The sequence below is a fragment of the Lithobates pipiens genome, unplaced genomic scaffold (genome assembly GCF_037356315.1).
Source record: "Lithobates pipiens isolate NorthernLeopardFrog02 unplaced genomic scaffold, aLitPip1_a1.2 Scaffold_19, whole genome shotgun sequence".
NCBI lineage: Eukaryota > Metazoa > Chordata > Amphibia > Anura > Ranidae > Lithobates > Lithobates pipiens.
The window spans coordinates 273467749-273495416 of NW_027507764.1; the positions used below are offsets into that span (position 1 = coordinate 273467749).

At 43.9% G+C, this 27668-nt stretch overlaps 1 protein-coding gene across 4 annotated transcripts in view; it reads left to right on the top strand.

Annotated features, from left to right (window-relative positions):
- ICE1 (interactor of little elongation complex ELL subunit 1) overlaps positions 1-27668 on the top strand; it is a 464643-nt gene that overhangs the window by 65137 nt on the left and 371838 nt on the right. For all 4 annotated transcript variants that reach the window (XM_077491941.1, XM_077491944.1, XM_077491942.1 and 1 more), the window contains 3 exons: positions 2794-2828; positions 7238-7256; positions 19489-19600. In XM_077491941.1, coding sequence (XP_077348067.1) covers positions 2794-2828; positions 7238-7256; positions 19489-19600 — 166 coding nt within the window. The remainder of the gene's footprint in view (positions 1-2793; positions 2829-7237; positions 7257-19488; positions 19601-27668) is intronic.

A 27668-nucleotide genomic window follows, 5' to 3' on the forward strand; every position in this document is an offset into this window, starting at 1 on the left:
CAACCATGGGTTCTATGCAGTTACCTTCAGGTAATTGGACAAAAGAGAAAACCGCAAGAACATTCTCTATGTAAGTCCTCCCATATAGCCATCTTGCTGGTGTCCTTAGGTGATGGAGCTCTCTGAAGATACTTATTTCTTGCTCTGCCGATATTTTCTTTCCGATAAGAAGATTCTTAATATTCTTAATTAAGAACTGCAGTTCTTTTTGCGGCTTTCTGATTGACCCCTTGGCTGAGCCTCAGAGGGACCATACCTTGACTCCACTTGGATTAAGATGTGGGACCTACCTGTAATGTTGCTTCGGCCATTGGATCCTGCATGCACCTTGGCACATGGTGCATTGTTTTGAGATAGCTGTAGAGTGCTGTCCAGGTCTAGTGCTGTGGTTTGTAAGAAATAGTGCTATTGGGAACAGGCAGCTTGCAAAGAAGTGGTTAATACACAAACCTCAATAATACATGTAAATGTGCAGCAACAAAACTATTGTATGAAATATATATATAGCTATCAAATACAAAGAATAGATTCCCTTTCAACCTTAAAGCATTCACTGCTTTTGTCAATCTTCTTCAAGATAGAATCACTGTTAGGTAGTGGCATCCTTGTATCAGGAGGACTTTCTGGCATCCATAGATATCATATTTGCAGCCATGGCCCCTCAGATGTTTACCAGAACATTGGCGCCAGTGCTGGCTACGTTGAGGTCAAGATGAATAATGGTTGTAGGGTAGCTATAGAAGCCCAATTTGGAACTGTCCATCACTGTTCAGAGGCTGGAGGAGTTTGGGTGAATTTGAAATACTGATTCTGTCACACAACATTTGAAATACCTTGGGCTGATGTTGAATATTAACCAGGCCAAGTTTCTTGTGTCACAAAAACTTCGGAAACTACCAATTCAGGATTGTCTGCTTGCAGGTGATTGCCATTGCATGCAAGTTTTGGGCCTTGTGGTGGCAGCCTTCAAAGTGATTCTATATGCGCATCACCACAGCAGTATTTTGTGTTTTTGAGATCCGGTTGCAGAAAAACAATTCTCTGCGGTCTTTGGATAGAGAGAGAGAGATCATTTAAGTTACTTCACAAAATCGTCTTCAAAGAGGTTGTAAACGGTAAAAGGTATTTACAGTGCATCCGGAAAGTATTCACAGCACCTCACTTTTTTCCCCATTTTGTTGTGTTACAGCCGTACTCCAAAATGGTTTAAATTAAATTTTTTACGCAAAATTCTACATACAATACCCCATAATGACAATGTGAAAGACGTTTGTTTGAAATATTTGCAAATTTATTAAAAACAAAAAAACACTAAAGATTGAGCACGGGTGCACCGTTTCCACTGATCATCCTTGAGATGTTTCTAAAACTGGATTGGAGTCCACCTGTGGTCAATTCAGTTGATTGAACTTAAGTTAACAGTGCATGTCAGAGCACAAACCAAGCCATGAAGTCCAAGGAATTGTCTGTAGACATCCGTGATAGTATTGTATTGAGGCACAGATCTGGGGAAGGGTACAGAAAAATATCTGCAGCATTGAAGATTTGAAGATCCCACTGAGCACAGTGGCCTCCATCATCCGTAAATAGAAGAAGTTTGAAACCACCAGGACTCCTCCAAGAGCGGGCCACCCAGCCCAACTGAGTGATCGGGGAAAGAAGGGCCTTAGTTAGGGAGGTGACCAAGAACCTGATGGTCCCTCTGACAGAGCTCCAGCATTTCTCTGTGGAGAGAGGAGAACGTCCCAGAAGATCAACCATTTCTGCAGCACACCATCAATCAGGCCTGAATGGTAGAGTGACCAGACCGAAACCACTCCTCAGTAAAAGGCACATGACAGCTGCCTGGAGGTTGCCAAAGGGCATAGGGGAATCGGACCATGAGAAACAAAATTCTCTGGTCTGAAACAAAAATGTAACTTTGTGGCCTAAATAGCAAGCGCCATGTCAGAAGAAATTTGGAAACCAGGCACCAATTCCATTACTACAGTGAAGCATGGTGATGGTGGCATCATGCTGTAGGGATGTTTTTCAGCAGCAGCAACTGGGAGACCTGCCCCAAAGCTCTATGGACCGGGGCGAAGGTTTATCTTCCAACAGGACAACAACACTAAGCACACAGTCAAGATAACAAGGGCACTCTGTTAATGTCCTTGAGTGGCCCAGCCAGAACCCAGACTTTACCCTGACTGAACATCTTTGGAGAGATCTGAAAATGGTTGTGCACCGATGCTCCTTATCCAACCTATTGCAACTAAATTGTTCCACAGTGTAAGGGTTTTGGCTACCAGTAGGAGCCACCACCTGGGCAGACTTTTTTATTTTTTAGTTGTACTTGGCATCCGACTTCTGCAGGGGGGAAATTATAATCAGTAGGTAATCCATTTAAAGCAGAAGCTGTGTCCTCCAAAGAATGCAGAGAAAAAGGATTTACGGTAAGTACAACAAAATCCTGTTTTTAACTGGAGAATGCATAACATTAAAAAGAATCAGTTTTACAGTTAACCACTATGAGTATGCTTTTGCAAAATAACTTTTCTTTGTGATTTGTTGCTTTTTTGCAAGCCTGTGATGCATGTAATTTTAGTATTTTATACCTGCATTCTGTAATGTCTTGCAATCAGTAAATGTGGCCCAAATGTATTTTTGTATTTTTCTTTTATATTTGGTTTTTGATTTGTCCTGTATAGTATATTTTATAACCCATAATAATCTTCATATTCTTTCACTATAATATATAATTTTCACAATATAATCAGAATTTGTGTTTTTTACTTCTTACCTGTTTTGCAGCCACCTGCTCGCTGAATATCAACAGAAATGTGATGATATCCTTTACTTTAAAAAGTGTTTTGCATTCATTTAAAACATTCAATTTTTTTTTTTTTGGATTATTTCAACTATTTTTTCCACAATTAAAACGCTATTCTAGTATTAAACTATATGAATATATTCCTGTAGTTGTGCAGTTTGTGAACAGTGCTATATAGCTAGCTTTGATGCTTTAACATTGAAAATGTACCTTGTTCACACATTGAGTACAGCCTTAACTTCATAAAAAAAAGGGTGTGAAACATGATGAAAGTAGAAAGCCAGAGGGGGAAAAAAAACACTGCTGCACACTTCACGTAATATTTGGGACCATTGTGTTTACCTTCATCCTTAATGAAAGTTGTTCATTTATGCAGTGAGGGTGAACTTGATGAAGAAGTGAGGAGCCCTCAAATATTTCTCTTCCCTCTCCTTTCTGTAGTATTCAACTGTCCTAAGGATAGTTGATCGATTATAAGAGTTCGTTTACAGACTCCAGATTTTATATTTTACACATGGAAGAATAAAAGATAGCTTTTTGTGGGCAGGAAGGAATCTATAGTAATCTATAGTAATGTGATCTGCACATTTAATTGTTACACAAAGATTTGCAAGATCAGACATTTGGGCTGTGGGTACTGGTGGCTAAGGGTGAGTACATGGATTAAAAACTGGTGAGTCCAGAGGGTGGTGATAAATGGCAAGTGCTCAGAATGGTCTAGTGTGGAAAGCGGGATTCCCCAATGTTCTGTCCTGGGACCAATCCTATTTAATTTATTCATAAACGATCTGGATGATGGGATAAACAGCTCAATCTCAGTATTTGTGGACGATACTAAGCTGAGCAGGGCAATAATTTATACGCAGGATGTGGAAACCTTGCAAGAAGATCTAAACAAATGAATGGGGTGGGGTGGGCAACTACATGGCAAATTATGTTTAACCACTTCAATAGGGCATTTCCACCCCCTTCCTGCCCAGGACAATTTTCAGCTTTCAGCGCTGTAATATTTTGAATGACAATTGCGTGGCCATGCAACACTGTACCCAAATTAAATTATCATTTTTTTCTCCCACAAATAGAGCTTTCTTTTGGTGGTATTTGATCACCTCTGTGGTTTTTATTTTTTGTGCTATAAACAAAAAAAACTAAAATTTTGAAAAAAAAAAAAAACAATACTTTTTGCTATAATAAATATCCCAATTTAAAAAAAAAAAAAACACATTGTTTTTCTCAGTTTAGGCCGATATATATTCTACGTATTTTTGGTAAAAACAAATCTCAATAAGCATATATTGATTGGTTTGCACAAAAGTTATAGCCCCTACAAAATAGGTTATTGATTTATGGCATTTTTTTATTTTACTAGTAATGGCGGTGATCTCCGATTTGATATGGTAATTGTGACATTGCGGCGGACAGATCGGACACTTTTGACACTATTTTGGGACCATTGACATTTATAAAGTGATCAGTGCTTTAACTATGCACCGATTACTGTATAAATGTCACTGGCAGGGAAGGAGTTAACACTAGGAGGTGATCAAGGGGTTAAATGTGTTACCTAGGGAAAGATTATAACTGTGGGGGGATGGGACTGACTAGGGAAGGAGACCAATCGGTGTTCCTATATATTAGGAACACACGATCTGTCTCCTCTCCCCTGACAGGATGTGGATCTCTGTGTGTTCACACGCACAGATCCACATTCCTGCTCTCTCGTGATCGAACACGGATGCCCGGCAGGCATCGCGGCCACCAAGGCAAGTACGTCTGCTCCTCGGTGGTGGGCGCGTGTGCGCCCCCTATGCCACCAGGAAGCTAAGGACGTCATATTTCTGCAGACATTGTATTTCAATAGGCGGGTATTTAAGTGATTAATGTTGAACAATGTAAAATAATGCTTTTGGGTGTCAAAAATATGAATGCAATCTACTCGCTAGGGGGAGAACCTCTAGGGGAAGCTAGGATGGAAAAGGACCTGGGGGACCTAGTAGATGACAGACTCATGCAATGCCAGGCTGCTGCAAGCAAAGCCAACAGAATATTGGCATACATTAAAAAGGGGATTCACGCCAGAGATTAAATATTCCTTCCACTCTACAAGACTCTGGTCTGACCGCATCGGGAGTGTTCCCATAAAAATATCTCAGTTTGTAGATGCTATAACTTTTGTGCAAAATATACGCTTATTGGGTTTCTTTTACCAAAATTATGTACCAAAATATATATTGACCTAAATTGATTAAGAAATTTAGATAAAAAAAAAAAAAAATTTTTATTTGATATGCTTCAAAGCATAAAGTAAAAAAAAAAATATTGTGTTTTTTTTTTTTTTTTTTTTTTTAAATTGTTTGTCAGCCGTTTTTTGTTTATAGCTCAAAAAATAAAAACCACAGAGGTGAACTGAACAAATACCACCAAAAGAAAGCTAAGTTTGTGGGAAAAAAAATAAACATCAATTTTATTTGTGTACAGCATTGCGCAATTGTCAGTTAAAATAACGCAGTGCCGTGTTGCAAACAATAGCCTAGTCATGAAGGGGGGTAAACCTTCTGGGGCTGAAGTGGTTAAAAACTTTTTCACAAGGCAGAGCAGGCAGATGTCAAGAGCCTTCAGCGCGGGCGGACCTTTTTTTTTCCTGGGTCTGGCGGTGCTGCGGGCGTTGTGATTGATGATGGATCTACACTGTGGGGGTTTTTATTTTTAAGTAAGTAATTGTAAAAAACAGTTTTTTTTGGGGGGGGGGGGGGGGGCAACAACGTACCCCATGCTCATTCACACGGAGAGGCAGGGTCTGGGGGCCCCCTTGTTAATTGGGGCTTCCGGATTCTGTGCCTCTGCAGACCCCCAAAATCACTGCCCAGGAATGTAGGGAAGAGGCTCTTGCCTCCATCAACAAGGTGCTTTAGGTTGGGGGCCAGAGCCCCCCTGTTCCAAAGCCCCCCCATGTATTGAATAGATTTTGGGGACATCCCAATTATTTTTTTTAAAGCGGAGGTCCACCCTAAAGTGGAGCTTCCGCTCATTGGAACCCTCCCCCCCCCCCCTCCGGCGCCACAATTTGCACCTTTGAAGGGGGAGGGGGGTGCAGGTACCTGTACAGTACAGGTATCTGCACCCACTTCCGGCGTAGATTCTGCAGAAGCTACGCCCCTTTCCGCAGAATCTACGCCCCTTTCCAAAGGTCCCCCGCTGCCTGCTGGGAAACACACGGATCCCAGAGACAGCGGGGACCATCCTTATTGTGCAGCGCGACTCGCGCATGCGCAGTAGGGAACCGGGAAATGAAGCCGAAAGGCTCCACTGCCTAATTCCCATACCCAAGATGGAGGCGGCAGCACTCGAGAGACGATCGAGAGATCGGCTTCGGGTGACGACATCGCGGGCGCGCTGGGCGGGTAAGTGTCATTATTTTAAAAGTCAGCGGCTGCAGTATTTGTAGCTGCTGGCTTTAAAAAAAAAAAAATAACGGCGGACTCCCGCTTTAAATTTGGCATGGGGGGGGGGGGTTCCCATTTAAAATTCATACCAGACACTTTTTTTTTTTTTTCACGATTATTTTTGTATTGCCGGCAATGGGATGTTTTTATTTTTATACATTCAGCTGTCAGCAGGGAATCCTGCCATCATCTGCTGGTAAGGATGCTGCGTGTCGGCTTAATTGGCTCATGATACACATTTGATGGTTTTGAATCAGGGCAATGTTACTGTTGATTTTTTTTACCTCTCAGTGGTTGTTTTATTTTTGGGTTAATCTCAGACGAGTGCCCTATTGCACCATACACAAAATCGGATTTTCTGACAACAAATGTTGGATGTGAGCTTGTCGGCGGAAAGTCCGACCATGTGTATACTCCATCGAACATTTGTTGTTGGACTTTCCGCCAACAAGTGTTGGCTAGCAGGTTCTCAAATTTCCGCCAACAAATGTTTGTTGTTGGATTTTCCGATCGTGTGTTCACAAGTTCGTCAGACAAAAGTCTACGCATGCTCGGAATCAAGTACGACCCAGAGATATAACTAACGTTCGTAATGGAGATATCGCGTACAACAAAAATCCACGGTTCTGTTGTCAAAAAATTCCGATCGTGTGTACGGGACATAAATTTGGTGCAACTCTCAAACAAGAACACATTATGGATTTGTTTTTGGATGAAAATTTTGAATGGTAGTCAAAAAACTGGGGCATGGCTGTTTCATTTATTTTCAACCTCCATTTCTCACAGGAGTGTTCTGGCAGCATATGGCCTGGTAGTAGGGAAACTCTGGCCCGGCAGTTGAGAACCACTGCGAGAAATGACAATCCAAATCACGGATGGTATAGAAGGTGCCGCACCCTATTGGTCACAAAAGCACTTAATGCTAAATGATTTTATGCTTTTCATTTTTTAATTTTTTTTTATTCTTAACTAAAGTTAATACATCTAAGGGATGCAGAAAGGTAAGTGATCCTCGATGGTAATCAAATTTCATTGTATCCTACAATTGGTATGGATCTTCTAGATAAAGCAATGCATACATATATAAGGGGAATTGTCAAAACATTATTTCTTGTTTCTTTCTCAAGTAGCAATAGTAATTCTCAAAGTCCTAAGTGTTATGAGCCTTTTTGTTTTTTTAATTTTTTCTTTTTGGTATCGTACAAGCATTTTGAACTAAGTGTCGGGGTGCATGCATATGGCTTTTCAAATTTAAGTATTCATAACAATCACATCTGAAGTGTTAAAATTGTTTCACTGAAAACAACCAACTGTCATATTGATATCTTAAATATCAATATATCAAATATAGTTCTTTGATCTGGCATATTTAATACATGTTTGGTATACAATTTATTATTGAAAGTGCTATCTGTTCTTCACTCCTAAAGCAAATCTGTTTTACTCCTAAAATACCAATCTGTAAATACAGTGACTTCAGTGTAAGCCTTAAGACCCCTTTCACACCACACCGCCGATAGCGTGGGCGGTAAAGCACCGCTATTTTTAGCGGCGTTTTACTGCCGGATTTGCGTCACATTTCGGGCGCTAGCGGGCGCTTTTACCCCGCTAGCGGCCGAGAAAGGGTTAAAACCGCCGGCAATACGCCGCATTAGCGGCGTTTTGCCGGCGGTATTACAGCGCTGCCCCATTGATTTCAATGGGGAGCAGCGGTGGAGGAGCGGTAAACACACCGCTCCTTCACCGCTCCAAAGAAGCTGCTGGAAGGACTTTTTCCTGACGTCCTGCCAGCGCACCACTGTAGTGTGAAAGCCCTCGGGCTTTCACACTACAGACAATGGTGCAGCTTCTTTAGGGTGTTTTGCAGGCACTATTTCTAACGCTATAGCGCCTGCAAAACGCCCTGGTGTGAAAGGGGTGTTAAGATGGTGCCCTATTTTGCAAATCGGTCGGTTTGGGTGGTCCTTAAGTGTTTAAATATATCTTACCTTGCAAAGTGATGCTTGGAACCCCACTCACTGGCGTAGGCTGTGATCTTCCTTGCAGAACAAATACAGTTGGTTTTACATGGGATATGTGGCAAAGCACTAATTTACTTTAAGAATTTGTAATTGCCAAGACAGTGTACCCCAGGCTCCTAAGGAGCTCTAGAAAAGAGTTGAAGCCACCTTCACATAACTGGAAGTGCCCACTATTGCATTGACCTTCCAGCATATAACTAATAATCAGTGCATGTACACCTTCAATACAGGTACAAGTGCTATGAGCATTTACCAAGGGGAAAACATTTACAGATACAGTCAGGCCCATAAATATTGGGACATGGACACAATTTTAATCTTTCTCTGATATTCACCGACTGACACAGCTCCTCTCTTAGACCGTTGGGTTGTTACGCCACCTTTAGGAGGGGACTAGGCATGACATGTTGACATGTAATATAAAAAATAGAACTTTCTAGTTGCGCCCAAGGGGTGGTCCCTTGGGTAAAAACCCCACAGCCTGCCTTGCAGCTTCAGTTTTTTTTCTGCCCAGTGAAGGAGAAGGACCTAGAAATCCTGCAGGCCCATGGATCCATGGATTTTTTTTGGCCTTTGCTTTGCTTTTTGCGCAAGATTAAAGAACCTGTGATCTGCTATCAACAGCCGGTTGGGTGACAGGCTGGATACTCTTATCCTTGTAGCCTAGCCAGCGAGCGTGTGCAGACAAGAGCTCTGAGCTGGGTCGGCCATGACATGCCTCAGCTCCAGAGGCGGTCTGTGAGTGTAATGCTCCGGGGGGCACACATATGACCGGGCTACTGATGTCTGCGTCACAGTGTGCCACGCCAGCAGCCACCCCGTACTGATCGGAGAGTGGGTCTGTGATGGAATATCTCGCAGCTCTTCAGGACTGGTAAGTACAGCTCTCCCTGCCTTGGTGGGGCTGACCAGCTGGGTATTCCCTGGGAGGTTGCTTTGGGAGTCCCCCACCTCCCTTTCTTCTCTCCCTGTCCCTTTCTTCCCTCTCCCCTTCCCTGTGGGGGATGCTGCATGGGCTGCTGAGCGGTGTGTGTGCCATAGACAGGCTCTCCGGGGGGCTCTCACCTGGGGGGACTGCGCTGGCTGGCTGTGCCCTGGATGTGTATAGGTCTCTCCCTGGAGGTGTCTGGAGACTGTGTCTGTTGATCGCTGTAGCACTGTTCACCACCATTTCTCTGCCTGTTTTGTTCACTGTCCCACATGGTATACAGTGCTCGGCGGCCATATTTGGTGGGGCAAGGAGCAGCATGGTGTCTGACCATTTCCCTGTAGTTCGGCAGCCATTTTCCCTGTAATTATGTCCTTTATACTGGAAGCTCGGCGGGCATTTTCTTGAAGCCTGAACATGTTTTTGGTCAGTTTCAGCGTCATTTACAGCAGCTCTGCACAGCGCGGTATGGTCTCCTACGCACCTGGGAGCTGACATAGGCACTACTAGCTGGACAGCGCAGAACCAGTCAGGGTGGTGAGTTCTGGGGGAAAGAGCCCCTCAGCCAGCAGCAGTTAGGAGGGTGGGACCATCACTGTCCTAAGTCCCCATCAGGTGGCAGACAGGGTAGGGCCAGCATGGCCTCAGAAACTGGTGTCCCCCCCCCCCCCCAAATGCAGGCAATTGCAACCGGTTCGCCTGCAGACTGTGCAGTGCCTCTGGACGCTTTGTCGGCGGTCCTCAATTCATTCGTTGCCATGATGGAGGTGGTGCATGGGCACACAGGTGGTAAAAAATGGCCCCTGTCCCCCTGTACTATGGGGAGAGCTCTGACGCAGACTCGGCCCCCCGGTTGAGGCTGGTGACCCCTGCTCTGTCGTTTCAGATGACGCTGACCAGGACCAATAGTACAGTGAGGATGAGTGCCTGTCCGGGTCCATGTTGGAGCACTTATCACAGCTGTGCGTGATACCCTGAAAATTCAGGAGCCAGCAGATCCCTCTGCTGATGTAGCGGTCCCTTTTGGGTCCCGTAAGCCAGCCCGTTCACCTAAGGTGTTCCTGTATCTGACTTATTTTGATAAGTTCATAGTTAGGTTGAACTGGATGGACTGGTGTCTTTATTCAACTTGAGTAAGTGTCTACAATTGTCCCTATCCCTGTACATTGCACACTCACGTCGGTCCCTACCCTCAAGGAACCCACAATCCAAGGTCCCCATTCATATACTACAATTTTGGACAGAGACCAGTTAACCTACCTGCATGTCTTTGGATTGTGGGAGGAAACCCACGCAGGCACAGGGAGAACATGCAAACTCCAGGCGGGTAGTGTCGTGGTTGGGATTCGAACCAGCGACCCTTCTTTCACAAAGTTAATTTACAAGGAATGAGGTCGACCGCAAAGGACCTTTTCGGTCCCCAAATACATGGCAGTGTTTTACCCCTTTGAGGAGAGCCTACTCAAAAAAATGGTCGGCTCCTCCGGTCGTGGACCCCCCAGTATCCAGGTTAAACAAAGTAACCACGATCCCGGTAGAGGGGACTCCTGCCTTTAAGGACCCCACGGACAGGAAGGCTGAGGCAGTGGCTCATTCCTTGTTTACGCTTGTGGGGTCAGCAATGCGACCAGTACTGGCATCCACACTTGCCTCAGACACTAACCGAGTGTGCAAAACGTTTGCACCGCAAATTGGGATAGCTGTCTGCGTGGACCAACTAGTGCAAGGCCTGAAGTACATTGTGATGCGGCCCTGGATACTCTCCCTCTGTTATCCAGGGCTTCAGTGTCAGCAGTGGTGCTGAGTCGCCTGATTTGGCTAAAATGCTGGTCTACTGATCAGGCATCCAAAAAAGCCCTGACGGATCTTCCCTTCTCCAGCAGCCGGCTCTTTGGAGCCTTATTAGATGACATTATTAAAAATGCCACAGGTGGTAAGAGTACACTACTCCCACAGGCCAAGAAGGCTAAGGAGCCACACCGTAGGCAAGGGCCCTCATTCTCCGCTCACAAACTGCTTTTTCGTCCGCCCGTGGCTTCGACCAAGCATCCCCAGCCCGACAGGACGACCTCTGAAGGACCAAAGCGTCCCTGGAACCGCAAGCCTGCGAGCAAAAGTGCTACCGCATGAAGGTGTGCCCCGGCCCGCAACACAGATGGGGGGTCGCCTTCGGGAGTTTTCAGCCCGGTGGGCCTCTCGGCTATCCGACCAATGGGTCTGCGATCTGAATTTCCTTAGGCTACAAGATACAGTTCCTCTCTTGGCCGCAAAACAGATTCTTCCCCTCCAGCATACCGTTTTCCCGGCTCGCCGGGAGGCCCTATTGGGGGCAGTAAGGGACCTGCTGAGTCGTGGGGTGATAGTACCTGTTCCGGAATCGGAACATTTCCAGGGGTTCTACTCAAACCTGTTTGTAGTCCCCAAAAAGGGGTATGTCCAATCTTGGTTCTGAAAGCCCTCAATTACTTTGTGAAAGTACAGAGGTTCAGAATTGAATCTGTTCGCTCAGTAGTCGCTGCACTCCGTTAAGGGGACTGCCTGGCGTCCTTAGACATCCAGGATGTGTACCTGCACATACCCATATGCCTTCGGCATCAGAGGTTTCTGCAATTTGCAGTCGGGGAAGCCCACTACCAGATTGTGGCTTTCCCTTTTGGTTTGAGATCAGCCCCCGAGTCTTTACCAAGGTATTGGCTCCTGTTTTGATTTTGCTGGGGCATCGCAGGATCGTGATCATGGGATACCTAGACAATCTCCTCCTGAGAGCATCTTCTGCCTCAGAGTTAGAGGAGGATGTGGCGATCACCATGCAGACGCTGCAGGAATTTGGGTGGCTGTTGAACCTAAAAAAGTTGGTGATCGTACCGACTCGGCATTTGGAGTACCTAGGCTTACTGCTGGACTCCATGGAAGCGAGAGTGTTTCTCCCTTCAGACAAGCTGCAGACTCTCAGAGCCACGGTAAAACTGTTGATGAACCGCAGGTGGTCGTCGATATGCTTCTGCATGTGAGTTCTGGGACTCATGGTGGCCTCCTTCAAGACAGTACCGTATGCCCAGTTTCACACCAGAGTCCTGCAGAAGGAGATTTTGACAAAATGGGACAAATCCATTGTCCCTGGATCGGCAGATTCAGGTGAGCCAGTTAGTCAGGGATTCCCTGCTCTGGTGACTGAGGTCCCCGGCACTTCGGTCCGAGAAGTCGTTTCTACCTCTGAAATGGACAGTGATCACAACGGATGCCAGCCTGACTGGCTGGGGTGGAGTAATGGGAGTTCAGTCGACCCAGGGCCTCTCTTGATTGATGGAGCGGCCCTGGGTCGAGTTCAGTCGACCAAGGGCCGCTCCATCAATCTGCTTGAGCTGAGAGTGATTAGGCTATGCCTCTCCACATTGTCAATACGACTTTGAGGGCGTCCGATCAGGATCCAGTCAGATGACGCTACGGCTGTTGCATACGTCAATCACCAAGGAGAAACAGGAAGCTCTGCCGCCGCAAGGGAGATCGCTCACATCCTTCAGTGGGCAGTGGGATTTACATCCCGGGAGTGGAGAACTGGCAGGCGGACTATCTAAGTCACCAGATGCTGGACTCAGGAGAATGGGCGTTGCATCTGGAGGTGTTCAGGCTACTGTGCCTGCGATGGGGCACACCAGACGTGGATCTTCTGGCCTCCCGCCTCAATTGGAAGGTGCAGAGATTTGTGTCCAGGACAAGAGATCCTTGTGCAGACGCACTGGTGGCTCCGTGGAGTCAGTACCAGCTGATCTATGCCTTTCCACCGCTGAAACTGTTGCCACATCTGCTCTGCAGAGTGGAGGCTGAGGGGATCCCAGTAATACTGATTGCCCCAGATTGGCCTCAGCGTCCTTGGTACGCAGACCTAGTGCGCCTGGTGGCGGACGCCCCTTGGCGACTATTACGAGAGGACCTTCTGTCTCGAGGTCCGATTCTCCATCCTGCTTTACCATCGCTGGTTTTAATGGCATGGCTATTGAGAGCTAGGTGTTGAGGAACCGGGGTCTTTCGGACTCGGTGATTCCAACTATGCTGAGAGCACATAAATCTTTTTCACGGAAGATATATATCATCGTACCTGGAAGGCCTACATCTCCATGTGTGAGAAGGAAGGATGGCGTCCATGCTTCTTTTCTATATCTAGGATCCTGCTTTTTCTACAGCAAGGAGTAGACCAGAAATTGGCTTTAAGCACCATCAAAGGACAAATATCAGTTTTGGCTGTCTTTTTTTTCAGCGATCCCTGGCGTCTCACTCCCTAGTGAGCACTTTTGTTCAAGGAGTCCGACATGTAGTTCCTCCGGTGTGTCCACCAATACCCCTGTGGAATCTGAACCTGGTGTTATCGGTGCTTCAAAAACCGCCATTTGAAAATATCAGAGAGATCCCTCTGTTGACGCTTTCCCAGAAATGGGTCATTACTTCGGTCAGGAGGGTTTCGGAACTGGCGGCCTTGTCTTGCAAGTCACCCTATCGGGTTATCCACAAGGATAAGGCAGTGTTGCGTCCGCAACCTTCTTTTCTGCCGAAGGTGGTTTCAGCGTTCCACATCAATGAAGACATTGTGTTACCATCTCTTTGTCTGAAGCCAAAACATCCTAAGGAGGTGGTCCTTCACTCTCTGGATGTGGTTCAGGCTCTGAGGGTGTATTTGTCTGCTACTGCTCCCTTTCGGAAGTCAGACTGCTTGTTTGTTTTGGTGGCTGGCCCACTCCACAAGGGCAATCGGAACGTCTTGGGCCTTCCGACATCAAGCGTCTGTCGCTCAAGTGTGTAAAGCGGCGATTTGGTCATCTATCCACATTTTTACAAAATTCCACAAGGTAGATGTCAGTGCATCGGCTGATGGCTGTTTTGGCTGCAAAGTCTTGCAGGCAGCTGTATAATTGCAATTACATATACATTTTTTTCCATTTTTTTGGGGGGTAAAAACGCAGTGCTTTTAAGTAAATGAACTGTTGCATTTCTTGCCGCAGTTCTGGTGTGGTTTGAAGGTAGTGCCTCTCTGTTGAGGAGCACCCTGTTTTTTTGTGGGTAAAAAGTTTAGTCATTCCCACACACTGTCATTTTTGTGGGTAAAGTTTATACTAGTTCCCACATGCCATGGTGGGTGAAGTTTTATGCTGTTTTTCCACCCCTTGTTTTGGCACTGCTTGGGGACGTCCCAATGGTCTAAGATAGGAGCTGTGTCAGTCGGTCAATATAAGAGAAAATAGGATTTTTTGTACTCACTGTAAAATTCACAGACTGACACAGCACCCACCCCTCCTATTTTTCTCTACCTTATACTGCTTGTTGATGTACTGAAGCTGCAAGGCAGGCTGTGGGGTTATTACCTAAGGGACCGCCCCTCGGGCGGTACTAGAAAGTTCTAGTTTTCATATTACATGTTAACATGTCATGCCTAGTCCTCTCCTAAAGGTGGCGTAACAACCCAATGGTCTAAGAGAGGAGCTGTGTCAGTCGGTGAATTACAGAGAAAAGGATTTTACGATGAGTACAAAAAATCCTATTTTTTTGGCTCTATACACCACCACAATGAATTTGAAAAGAAACGAACAAGATGTGCTTTAACTGCAGACTTTCAGTTTTAATTTGAGGGTATTTACATGCAAATAAGATGAATGGTGTAGGAATTACAACAGTTTGTATATGTGCCTACAACTTTTTAAGGGACCAAAAGTCATGGGACAATTAGCTGCTCAGCTATTCCATGGCCAGGTGTGTGTTCTTCCCTCATTATCCAATTTAAAAGAAGCTGACAAAAGGTCCAGAGTTCATTTCAAGTGTGCCATTTTGAATTTGGAATCTGTTGCTGTCAACTCTCAATATGAGATCCAAAGAGCTGTCACTATCAGTGAAGTAAGCCATCATTAGGCTGAATAAACAAAATAAACCCATCAAAGAGATAGCAAAAACATTAGGTGTGGCCAAATCAACTGGTGGATGACCGAAGAATTCTTTCCCTGGTGTAGAAAACACCCTTCATAACAGTTGGCCAGATCAAGAACACTCTCCAGGAGGTAGATGTATGTGTGTCAAAGTCAACAATCAAGAGAAGACTTCACCAGAGTGAATACAGAGGGTTCACCACAAGATGTAAACCATTGGTGAGCCTGAAAAACAGGATGGCCAGATTAGAGTTTGCGAAAACAGCATCTAAAAAAGCCTTCACAGTTCTGGAACAACATCCTATGGACAGATAAGACCAAGATCAACTTGTACCAGAGTGATGGGAGGAGAAAAATATGGAGAAGGAAAGGAACTGCTCATGATCCAAAGCATAACAACTCATCAGTGAAGCAATGATGGTGGTCGTGTCATGGTGTGGGCATGTATGGCTGCCAATGGAACTGGTTCTCTTGTATTTATTGATGATGTGACTGCTGTCAAAAGCAGCAGGATGAATTCTGAAGTGTTTTGGGCAGAATTATCTGCTCATATTCAGCAAAATGCTTCAGAACTCATTGGACGGGACGTCATAGTGCAGATGGACAATGACCCGAAGCATACTGCGAAAGCAACCAAAGAGTTTTTTAAGGGAAAATAGTGGAATGTTATGCAATGGCCAAGTCAATCACCAGACCTGAATCCGATTGAGCATGCATTTCACTTGCTGAAGACAAAACGGAAAGGGAAAAATGCCCCAAAAAAACAAACAGGAAGACAGTTAAAGTAGAGGCCTGGCAGAGCATCACCAGGGATGAAACCCAGCATCTGGTGATGTCTATGCATTCCAGACTTCATGCTGTAATTGACTGCAAAGGATTTGCAACAAAGTATTAAGTGAAAGTTTGATAGATGTTTATTAACCTGTTACATTACGTTTGGTCCCTTTAAAAAGTGGGAAGCACATATACAAACGGTTCTAATTACTACACCATTCACCTGATTTGGATGTAAATACCATCAAATTAAAGCTGAAAGTCTGCAGTTAAAACACATCTTGTTTGTTTCATTTCAAGTCCATTGTGCTGATGTATAGAACCAAAAAGATTAGAATTGTTTCAATGTCCCAATATTAATGGACCTAACTGTAGGAACTGATTAACCACCTCCATACTGCATGAATGTCAGCACTCCTCTCCTTCATGTAAAAATCATAATTCTTTTTGTTAGAAAATTGCTCAAAACCCCCAAACATTATATCTATTTTTTACCAGAGACCCTAGGGAATAAAATGACAGTCATTGCAACTTTTTATGTCGCACAGTATTTGCACAGCAATTTTTCTAACACCTTTTTTGGGGGGGGCACTTTTGCGAATAAAAAAGAAACCAAAACAGTAAAGTTAGCCCAATTTTGTTTGGTATAATGGGACAGATGATGTTACGCTGAGTAAATAGATACCTCACATGTCACACTTTAAAATTGCGCACACTCATGGAATGATGCCAAACTTTGGTACTTGATAATCTCCATAGGTGACACTTTAACATTTTTTTTTACAGGTTTTGGGCTAGAAATATTACTCTCGCTCTAACGTTCATGGTGATACCTCACATGTGTGCTTTGAATGTCGTTTACATATGTGGACGAGAGCTACGTATGTGTTTGCTTCTTCGTGCGGGGATGGGGCTACTTTAATTATTTTTTGGTTTTATTTTCATTATTTTTATTCCTTCTATCTATTACAAGAAATGTAAACATCCCTTGTAATATAAATAGGGCATGACAGGTCTTTTTTATGGAGAGATGTCTATAAGACCCCACATCGCTCCTCCAGGCTGGAAAGCCTGAGATCAAAAAAAAAAAAATCAAATTATCTCAGGCTTTCCAGCCAAGTCCCCTGCATTGTTTACTTCCGTCAGCCTGGACGTGATGTCATAACATCACTCCCAGGCCTCCAAGAGTCGCAGAGCATCAGTGCATGCACTCTGAAGGAACGGCCGCCCATGACGTGCCCAGCGACATGCACTCAGGAGTGACATCACGTGGCTCTGACCAGTTGGAGCCAGCCCGGAAGGGAGGTGGGCAAAGATTTGATGCGGCCTGCAACGGTTGTGACGTGGGCTTCGTTTGCAGTTAAGTGTCACATAATGTGCTAGTATGCGATGCATACTAGTACGTTATGCCTTTACTTTCCAGGGAAGAAGAAAGTAAGAAAAACCCACCCAAGGTTTACTTCCTTTTTAAGTTGTAAATTTTAACCTGGGGTGGTAAAAGTAATTTATTTGGGTGCTAAAAATACCAACGCTCGCTAGGGGGAGAACTACTAGGGGAATTCAGGATGGAAAAAGATCTGGGGGTCTTAGTAGATGACCAATGGCATGCAATGCCAAGCTAGCTGAATATTAGCATGCATAAAAAATAATAATTCTGACACTTTACTAGACTGGTTTGGCTACATTTTGAGTGTGCCTTCCAGTTCTAGGCACCAGACCTCAGGAAGGCTGTCCAGAGAAGGGCGACAAAGCTAATATAGGGACTCGAGGACCACACGTTTGAGGAACGACTGCAAGCATTAAACTTTATCCTCTCTGGAGAAGAGATGCTTGAGAGGAGATATGATGGCGATATACAAGTACCTTAAAGAGGGATTCCACCTACAAAAAAAAATATTAAAAGCCAGCAGCTATAAATACTAAAGCTACTGACTTTTAATAAATGGACACTTGCCTGTCCCAGGGTCCAGCGATGTCGGCAGCCAAGATCGATCTCGGCTGCTGCCGCCGCCATTCTAGGTGGGGGAATCAGGAAGTGAAGCGTTGCGGTTTCACTTCCCGGTTCCCTACTATGCATGCGCGACTCACGCAGCGCACTTGGAATGGTCTGCGCTGTCTCTAGGACCCGTTTGTGTCCCAGCAGACAGCGTGACGGGACAGGAAACAGCATAGACTCCCGTGGTGCAAATACCCCCTCCCCCCTGATAGGTTCCGATGAGCGGAAGTTTCACTTTAGGGTGGAACCCTGCTTTAATGGCGGTTCTAGCATAGGGAAAACTTTTTCAGTGGGAGCAAGTTCAAAAAGATGCGTGACCATTCATTAAACCTGGAAGAGAAGTGGTTTAACCCTTTCACTGCGTAGAGGATCCTTTACTGTCAGAGAGGTAAGGATGTGGAACTCTCTTCCACAAGCCGTGGTATCAGCACGATGTCTTGATAGTTGGGGAGCCGGAGAATGGATATGTCGATGGCGGTTTATCATAGAGCTGGCCATGGACCAGATGTCCTTGACCATCTCTGTGAGCTTTGGAGGCAAACAATGTAAACACTGCAGTTTTTTTTTTGTTTTTTTATAATTCATAAAAGTGTTTTTGTTTTCCAAAACAAATTGCGTTTGAAAAATTGCTGCTCAAATACCATGTGACATGAAAAATTGCAATGACTGTCGTTTTATTCCTCAGGGTTTCTGCTAAAAAAAATGTATATAATGTTTGGGTGTTCTGAGTAATTTTCTAGCAAAAAATTGTAGGAGAGGAATGCCAGAATTGGCCCAGTGGGGAAGTGGTTAAGACACTCCAACTTTAGGAATAACTGTTTGTCTCCTTTGGGGGACCATAAGCAATGACAATCTGCTTCTCATTTTAATAGGTGGATTTGACTGCTCATCACACGTTTGTTTAGTTTTACCAGGCTGATGCCAGCATTGGTTGCAACATTCTTAAGCCCCATACACACTATCAGATTATCTGCTGAGTTTTTCCTTCAGATTTACCAAAACCATATTATATGAGGACAAACCTTAGGAGTTTCAATGTGTATGCAATCAGGCAGGCCCTTTTACTACATGGTTTTGGTAAATCTGAAGGAAAAACTCAGCAGATAATCTGATAGTGTGTATGGGGCTTTAAGGTGACTCTGTTGGCTCTTTTATTCCACCGTTGGTAATCTGTTTGCTTTTATTTAATGTGTTGCCTCCCCTTAGTTGGACTGCTCTTAAATCTCTCAATGTTCCTGAATACTTGCCCTGTAATGTATGATTAATAAAATAGGATTTTCGTCTTGCCTGTAAAATCCTTTTTTTGGCGTACATTATGGGACTTTGGTCCCCTAGCCCTCTATTCTTATGGTCCACTCTTATCATTACTTACTACAAAAGTGCATGCTGAGAGTGGTAGGGGTTATACTTGGCTGTCCTTATAGCTTTACTTTGCCAGTGTTCAATCTCCTAAAGCATCAGCATAACTCAATGTTCCTGAATACTTTGCTCTTACAGGTAAGGCTAAAGAAAAATTTTTTTTTATGTCCATTCTCAAGCAAATGGAATAGATGAAGTCATCATAGTGTCAAGATTTTTAAATGTTCTGTTTATTCCTAATTTTAGGGAAAATAAAACCCTGAGATGTCAGCTAGAACAGATGTTGCAGAAAATATCCCCCTGGGAACAAACGGAAGAACAACTAAAATCTTTTAGAATTGAACTGGAAAAAAAGGCAGTATGTTATATTTTTTACTTTTTGATTAAAGTTTTTTTCTCAAATGGCTAAACACACAGCTGAACTACAAATAGCTAAACACACTGTTGAACTACATAGACGGGGCTGTTATATCTGCTAAATGATTTGTAATTTTGTCCATCCAGACTTGGGTTCTACGGATTTCAGCCAGACAGCACAGTTAGGTTGGTGACCTCACTTTTTTTCTGCAGTCAATCAATAGTCTGCCTGTGAAGGGATGTTGGGAGAGCAACAGCAGACAGTGGCATTCTACTAAGCATTTTCCTTGTCTGCTAGTGTTGACTCAAATGCAAATAGGAGAGCAGCAAGTAGTTAAAAAGATCTGTGGGGCAGTCAGCTAGGAGACTGCCTAGATCCTCCAAAAGCAGCACAAAATAAACACTATAAACAATTCCTGCAGCACTTACACACAAATTGTGCTGAATTGTTGCCAAACTTTCTCATCCATGTTTTTATGGATCTTGTTTGTGCACTGGTGCACAGTCATCTTGGAACAGGAAGGGTCCATCCTAAAACTGTTCCCACAAAGTTGGGAGCATGAAATTGTCCAAGATGTCTTGGTATGCTGATGCCTTAAAGAGGAAGTAAAGCCCCGGGGAACAAATAATAAATACACCCTGCAAGGCAAAGGCATAATGAGCTAGTATGCATAGCATACTAGCTCATTATGAATAACTTCTTAGATCGAAGCCCCCGAAGTGACCCTCGTTCGCCTCCTCTGATGCCGCCATCTATCCCGGAGTGACTTCCGAGTATCGCAGCTCCGATGCTATGACTGGCCGGAGCCACGATGACGTCACTCATTTGCATGCGTGCTGGTGCTGCCACTAACTGAATGATCACCGTTGGAAGCGGCATACTCAGTGCGCCTGCGCCCAAGTCTACAGCGCATGCGCCGTAGACATTGCTGCTTCTATTTCTGCAAATATCTCCTAAACCTTTTAGGTTTGGGAGATATTTCTTGCACCTACAGGTAAGCCTAGATTAAGGCTTACCTGTAGGTGCAAGTGGTTGTAAAGGGTTTACAACCATATTAAGAGTTCACTGGAGCTGAGGGGCCAAGCCCAACCCCTGTGAAGCGGCCCCACACCAAAATCCCCCTGCCCCCCCTCCACCAAATGTTTTTGACCAGTGCACAAGCTAGGTCCATAAAGACATGGATGAGTGAGTTTGAGGGGGGGGAGGCTAACTTGACTGGCCTGCACAGAATCCGGACCTCAATCCGATAGAACACCTTCGATATGAATTAGAGCGCAGACTGCGAGCTAGACCTTCTTGTTCATATCAGTGCCTGACTTCACAAATGCGCTTCTGGAAGAATGGTCTTCCAGGAAGAGTTAAAGCTGTTATAGTTGTAAGGGGTGGGTCAACTCAATATTGAACCATACAAACAAAAACTGGGATGCTACTAAAGTTCATGTGCGTGTAAAGGCAGTGGTACCAATACTTTTGGTAATATAGTGTATTTCTATATGGTGCTATTGACATTCAATTTTCATCACGTCGGTAACAACCCGTGGAATCCATACATACAAAGACACCAAAACAAATAAGTTCAGAAATTAAGTTGTGTGTAATAAAATGGAATGACACAGGGAAAAAGTATTGAACACGCTAACTGAAATGTATTTAATACTTTATACAAAATCCTTTGTTGGTAATGACAGCTTCAAGACGCCTCCTGTATGGAGAAACTAGTCGCATGCACTGCTCAATTGTTATTTTGGCCCATTACGCCAACAGTCTTTTAAATCTTGAAGGTTCCATGGGCCTCTTCTATGAATTCTGATCTTTAGTTCATAGATTTTCCTATTGGACTCAAATCAGGTGATTATAGCAGCTTTATTTTCTTTCTTTGAAACCAGAGTTTCTTTTGGCTTTGTGTTTGGGATCATTGTCTTACTGAAATTTCCACTCTTATTTTGACTTCATCGTCATGGTAGATGGCAGCAGATTTTTATCAAGAATATCTTGATACATTTTCCCATTCATCCTTTCTTCAAAGATAAGAAGTTTGTCAGTGCTGTTTGCTGAAAGAAGCCCTACACCATGATGTTCCCACCTCCATACTTCACTGTTGGTATGGTGTTTTTTGGAGTGATGTGTAGTGCCATTTGACCTCCAAACATGGTGTGTATTATGGCATCCAAAGAATTACATTTTGGTCTCATCTGAACCAACTATATTCTTCCAGTATTTCACAGGCTTGTTTAAGTGTTGTACAGCAAACTTTAAACAAGCTTCAACGTGCTTTTTCTTCACCAATGGGTTCTTGAGTGGTGAGCATGCATATACAGGCCATGGGGGTTGAGTGCGTTACTTTTTGTTTTCTTTAAAACAATTGTACCTGCTAATTCCAGGTCTTTCTGAAGCTCTCCACAAGTGGTACTTGGCTCATGGGCAACTCTTCTGATAATTCTTTTCACTGCTGTGTCAGAAATTTTGCGAGGGGCACCTGGTTGTGGCTGGTTTATGGTGAAATTATGTTCTTTCCAGTTCCAGATTATGGCCCCAACACTGCTCACTGGAACATTCAGACGTTTAGAAATCATTCTGTAACCAATGCCATCAGTGCGTTTTGCAACAATAAGGTTGCAAAGGTCTTGAGTGAGCCCTTTGCTTTTACCCATCACAAGATGCCTGCTGATAATAATTTGCACTGACAAGTGGTAGGATTGCTTTCTAATTACTAACAGATTTTAGCTGGTGTCTTGGCCTCCCATGCCTTTTTTTTGCACCTCCTTTCTTTGTGTTCAATACTTTTTGTCCCTGTGTCATTCCATTTTATTACACATAACTTTATTTCTGAGCTTTATTTGTGTTTGGTTACTTCGTATGGATTGCATGGGTTGTTACCGACGTGGTGAAAATTTCATGTCAATAGCACCTTGAGAAATACATTTACCTAGAAAAATAGTGGCATGTTCAATAATTATTTTACCCACTATCTATCTATCTATCTAAAAAGCTAAAGGAACACTTTGAAAATGCATCAGATCTCAATAGGGGAAAAATTTGTTGGATATCTATACTGATATGGACTGGGTAATGTGTTCAAAACGAAAGGATGCCACATCGTTTGATAGAAATGGCAATTATCCACCTACAGAGGGCTGAATTCAAAGACACCCCAAAAATCACATTGAAAAAATTGCAGCAACTCAAAAGGGTACTCAGTAGTTTATGTTGCCCTCTGCGTGCTTGTAGGCGTGCCTGACAATGTTGGGGCATGCTCCTAATGAGACGACAGATGGTGTCATGGGGTATTTCCTCCCAGATCTAGACCAGGACATCACTGAGCTCCTGAACAGACTGAGGTGAACCTGGCGGCATCGAATGGATCAAAACATAATGTCTCAGAAGGTGTTATATTGAATTCAGGCGAGCGTGGGGGCCATTTAATGGTATCAATTCCTTCATCCTCCAGGAACTGGCTGCATACTCTTGCCACATAAGGCTAGGCATTGTTGTGCACTAGGAGGAACGGATGACCCATTGTACCAGCATAGAGTCTGACAATTGGTCCAATGATTTAATTCTGATACCTAATGGCAGTCAGGGTGCCATTGTCTAGCCTGTAGAGGTCTGTACATCCCTCCATGGATTTTTTTTATGGCTCTGGCAGTGCCCATCCTGTTCCTCCCTGCACAAAGGTGCAGAAACCAGTCTTGCTGATGGGTTAAGGACCTTCTATGGCCCAGTTCAGCTCTCCTAAATTGCCTGTCTTCTGTAATCTCCTCCATGCTCTTGAGACTGTGCTGGGAGACACAGCAAACCTTTTGGTAATGGCACGTATTGATGTGCCCTCCTGGAGTAGTTGGACTACCTTTGCAACCTCTATAGGGTCCAGGTATCGCCTCATGCTACCAGTAGGAACACTGACTCTAGCCAAATGCATTGAATTTTTTTGAGCAGTGTGTGTGTGTGTGTGTGTGTGTATATATGTGTATATATATATCTGTGTGTGTGTGTGTATGTGTATGTGTGTGTGTGTGTGTATATATATATATATATATATATATATATGTGTATATATATATATATATATATATATATATGTATATATATATATATATATATATATATATATGTATATATATATATATATATATATATATTGTGAGGGGGTTAGCTCTGCAGCGGGTGTGTGTGACCCCCTGGATGGGTTCACAACACAAAATTAGGCACGGCAGACAGCGTCGTAGGTGCAAAAAAACAAAAGATGCAGTTTATTTATGCTACATGCAGTGAAACATATAACAGCCAAACAAAAATAAAACATGAAAATAAATCCTGGTCAGCTTGACCTCTAATTACACACTTAGACTCCCTGTCTAACAACTGAGTGCAGCCTTGTGCTGCACCAGTCCCTGTCTCTGTTGTAGAGGTTTGCCACACAGGCGTTAACTCACCGCACAGAACAGGTGTCACACTCCCCAACCTATACAAACACAAAACTGGTTCCAGGATGGAGAATCTCCCTAAGCATGCTGGGGTTTTTTGTATAGGTCTTAATGAGCCCACTTACTTCAGCTGGGCTCATTAACTCTTCCCCACTAGTTGTACAAGTCTGCATAAAGCCTGAATCTGGGGCACACATTTCCCATCCTGGATACAACCAGGTGACTTTACCTGCGTGCTGCCACTATCTATATAATATATATATATATATATATATATATATATATATATATATATATATATATATATATATATATATATATATATATATATATATATATATATATATATATATATATAAAATACACACACAGTGACTTGCAAAAGTATTCACCCTCTGGCATGTTTTGTCTCACAACCTGGAATTAACATGGATTGTTTGAAGATTTGCATCATTTAATTTACAGAACATGCTCACAACTTTAAAGATGTTTGATTTATTTATTATTGTGACGCAAACAACAAATAGGACAAAATAACAGAAAAAGTCAATGTGCATAACTATTCACTCCCCTAAAGTCAATATTTTGTGGCGCCACCTTTCTTTAATCGTACATCGCGGGGCACAGAGCTATAGTAATTATTATGTTGGTTATAGGCCACCTTCAGGTGCTGAACACTGGCACTCCCTAAACAGGAAGTTGCCTCCTTATATACTCCCTCCCATATCAGGAGTAACTCAGCTTTTTCGCCAGTGTCTAAGGTATTGACCACAAGTAAAGATGTGCTGTGTTTAGCTCCACCGGAGCAGTCCTTGCTGGGGCTAGCTATGCAGCCGGATCCATTCAAAGTGTCTTTTTAGGCCAAATTGAATGGTACCCGGGCCTCGTGTCCAAAGAAACAAGGTTTTGCCTGTAATGCTTCTCTTTTTAGAGAGTTGGACCCCGGGATCCAGAGCTTTGTTTTTTTAGCCATAACGTTTTTTTTCTGGCGGAGGCTTTACGGGTCCAGGGGTGTGGGTTCCCTGATGGTCTCTGGTTCCTGAAGATTTGGTAATGTAACTCACCGTGAGGGGTGAAGATTGGGTCTGTTGGTTTTTACCACAGAAAACCCTGCGGCGGGAAAGGCAAGTGGAGTTTTTCTAAGGAATTTTAAGTTTTCTTATGAAAACTCTCCTTTAAGAAAAAAGTAAATGTTGTCATGCCTAAGAGTCACCACTGGGAGCTGTATGGAGCACGTACCTTTATCATGCTTTACTCAGAATCACACTGTGTCAGCAGAAGCTTTTCCTCCAGCTAGCAGCTCAGACCTCCGGTAAGTTTGGGGGGGTTTCCTCCAGAGACACCCCCCACCTGGACTAAAAGCTCACCCCTCTCCCTGGAAAGGGGGACGCTAAAACAATCAGCGATGCTGCTACGTTTTTCCGCCGGCTTCTCTCCTGTCTCCTCCTCACCATCCCTCCCACACACGCCGATCCTGAGGGATCGGAGGTCTCCGCTAGCGTGGGAAAATTTTCTTTTGAAAAAGAAAGGGGGGGGGGGGGCGATGCGATGGAGGGGGCAGGGCTTAGCACAGCATTGGTGTCCTCCAAAGTGCAGCACAGTAGTCTCTTTAAAAAACTATACATTTTTGCTGGCTGCAGATGCCGGAGGGACACAAGACCAAAAAGGGGCATGTAAGAGGTTTGGTGACACAGGCATTCCTATTGACACATTTACTATTAGCATCGGCTGAGCATTAATAGCAGCGACAGGGCTGGACTATTGCTCATGCAGTGGATGCTTTTCTTCTGGTAATACCTCTGCAGTTATGTATCGAGCTATGGTCAGAAGGGGAGGTAGAAACCCCCAAAAAAGGGCTAAAAGGGTCTCCCTCAAGCTCTGAAAGCCTTTAAAAAAAAAAAAAAAATAAAAAAAAATCCCTCCAGATTAGCGGATAAAATGGGATAAAATGTAACCGGTTCCCTTCCATTACCCAGGACCCTCAGGGGATCTGGGGCGGGAGAAGATGTTTTCTCTCAGGGGACCGTGAAGAGGCTAATGACTCCTCTTCTGAGGGGTCAAATGTGGTAGGATCAGCTTCACAATCTGAGATTGTGGCTGCAATTTCTTACTGAATTGGTCCGCTCCACATTTATGCTACCCTAAACTGAGTGTCCACTTCTCGTTTGGGTTCACTAAAGCTTTCTCAAGCTACACATGCCTTTCCTGTCCATTCATTGCTGGAAAGCGTTATGTATTCTGAGTGGGATCACCCAGATAAGCATTTTTTTCCCTCCTAAAATGTTTTTCACACTTTATCCTATGGAAGAAAAAAATGTACTAAAGGTGGGAGATACCAGCTATTGACACTGCTATATATTCTGAATAAAAGTTTGACTTGTCCAGCAGACAATGCTCAAATGCTTAGGGATCCAACGGATAAAAAGTTTGAATTCCTATTAAAAAAACATTATTTTTCTGACAAGTTGAGTGTCTCAGCAATTACTGTCAGCACAGGCTATGTCAATCCTTGAGAGACCAGTTTTAGCATGTGCTCAAGGTTATCCCTATTCAGCAGGCCCAGGATCTGGCAAGCTCCTAGTAGCTTTATGTTTGCAGTCAACGCTATGAGAGATTCTATCTTCAAGCCTAACACCTTTCGCTGGGCTGGTACATATGTATAGAATACTATGGTTGAAAAATTGGTCAGCCAAAGCATCATGCAAAAAACTCCTGGCTAAGTTTCCTTTCTGCGGTAAAACTGCTGTTTTGGGTTAATACATCCAAAGAATTTCTAGGGGAAATGACCCCTTTAAGAAAAGGAGTAAATACATTTCATTTAAACTAGCTCCTTCTCCAGTGCCAGCGACATCAGCCTCCAGCCAGTCACGACGGCTTCCACCATTAAGTTCAAGAGGTAATCCTCAGGGTCAACCCCAGGGACAAAAGAAGTCTTGGGGGAGGAAACCTACAAAACAAAATACTAAAGCCTCCTTATGAGGGGCGCCCCCGCTCGCTCGAGTGGGGGGAAGATTTCTGCAGTTCTCAAGGGCCCGCTCACTAGGAATATATTTACTTTTTAAGGTAGAAATCTTAATTTTCAGTTTGTAGCTCTGCTTTTCGGTCTAGCTACTGCACCTTGAATGTTTTACAAAGGTTCTGGCCCCTCTTCTAGCCAGATTAACGGCCCAAGGTATAACGATTATAGCTTGCCTACACAATCTGCTCTTGATAGATCAGTCGGTAGGCCGTTTAGACCGAAGTATGGTCACCACCGTCAACTACCTGGGATACCTAGGTTGAGCTCTCAACCTAGAGAAAGATCAGCACCATAAAAGGAACTGATTCAGGTGGTCAAAGCAAAAAAGAAACCTTTGATTCGGCTTTGCATGAGGTTGTTGGAAAAGATGGTGGCTACAATCGAGGCTGTTCGTTATGCTCAGTTTCATTCAAGGCTGCTGCAAAACAGTATCCTATTGGCTTGGAACAAGATGGTCCAAGCTTTAGATTTCCCAATGTGTCTGACTCCATAGGTGCGCCTGAGCCTCAGTTTGTGGCTGATAGCCAAAAATCTGCAAAAGGGAAAATCCTTCCTACCAGTTACCTGGAAAGTGGTAACACACACCAACCTTTTTTAAGTTGGGGAGCACTCCTGGAAGAGGCAA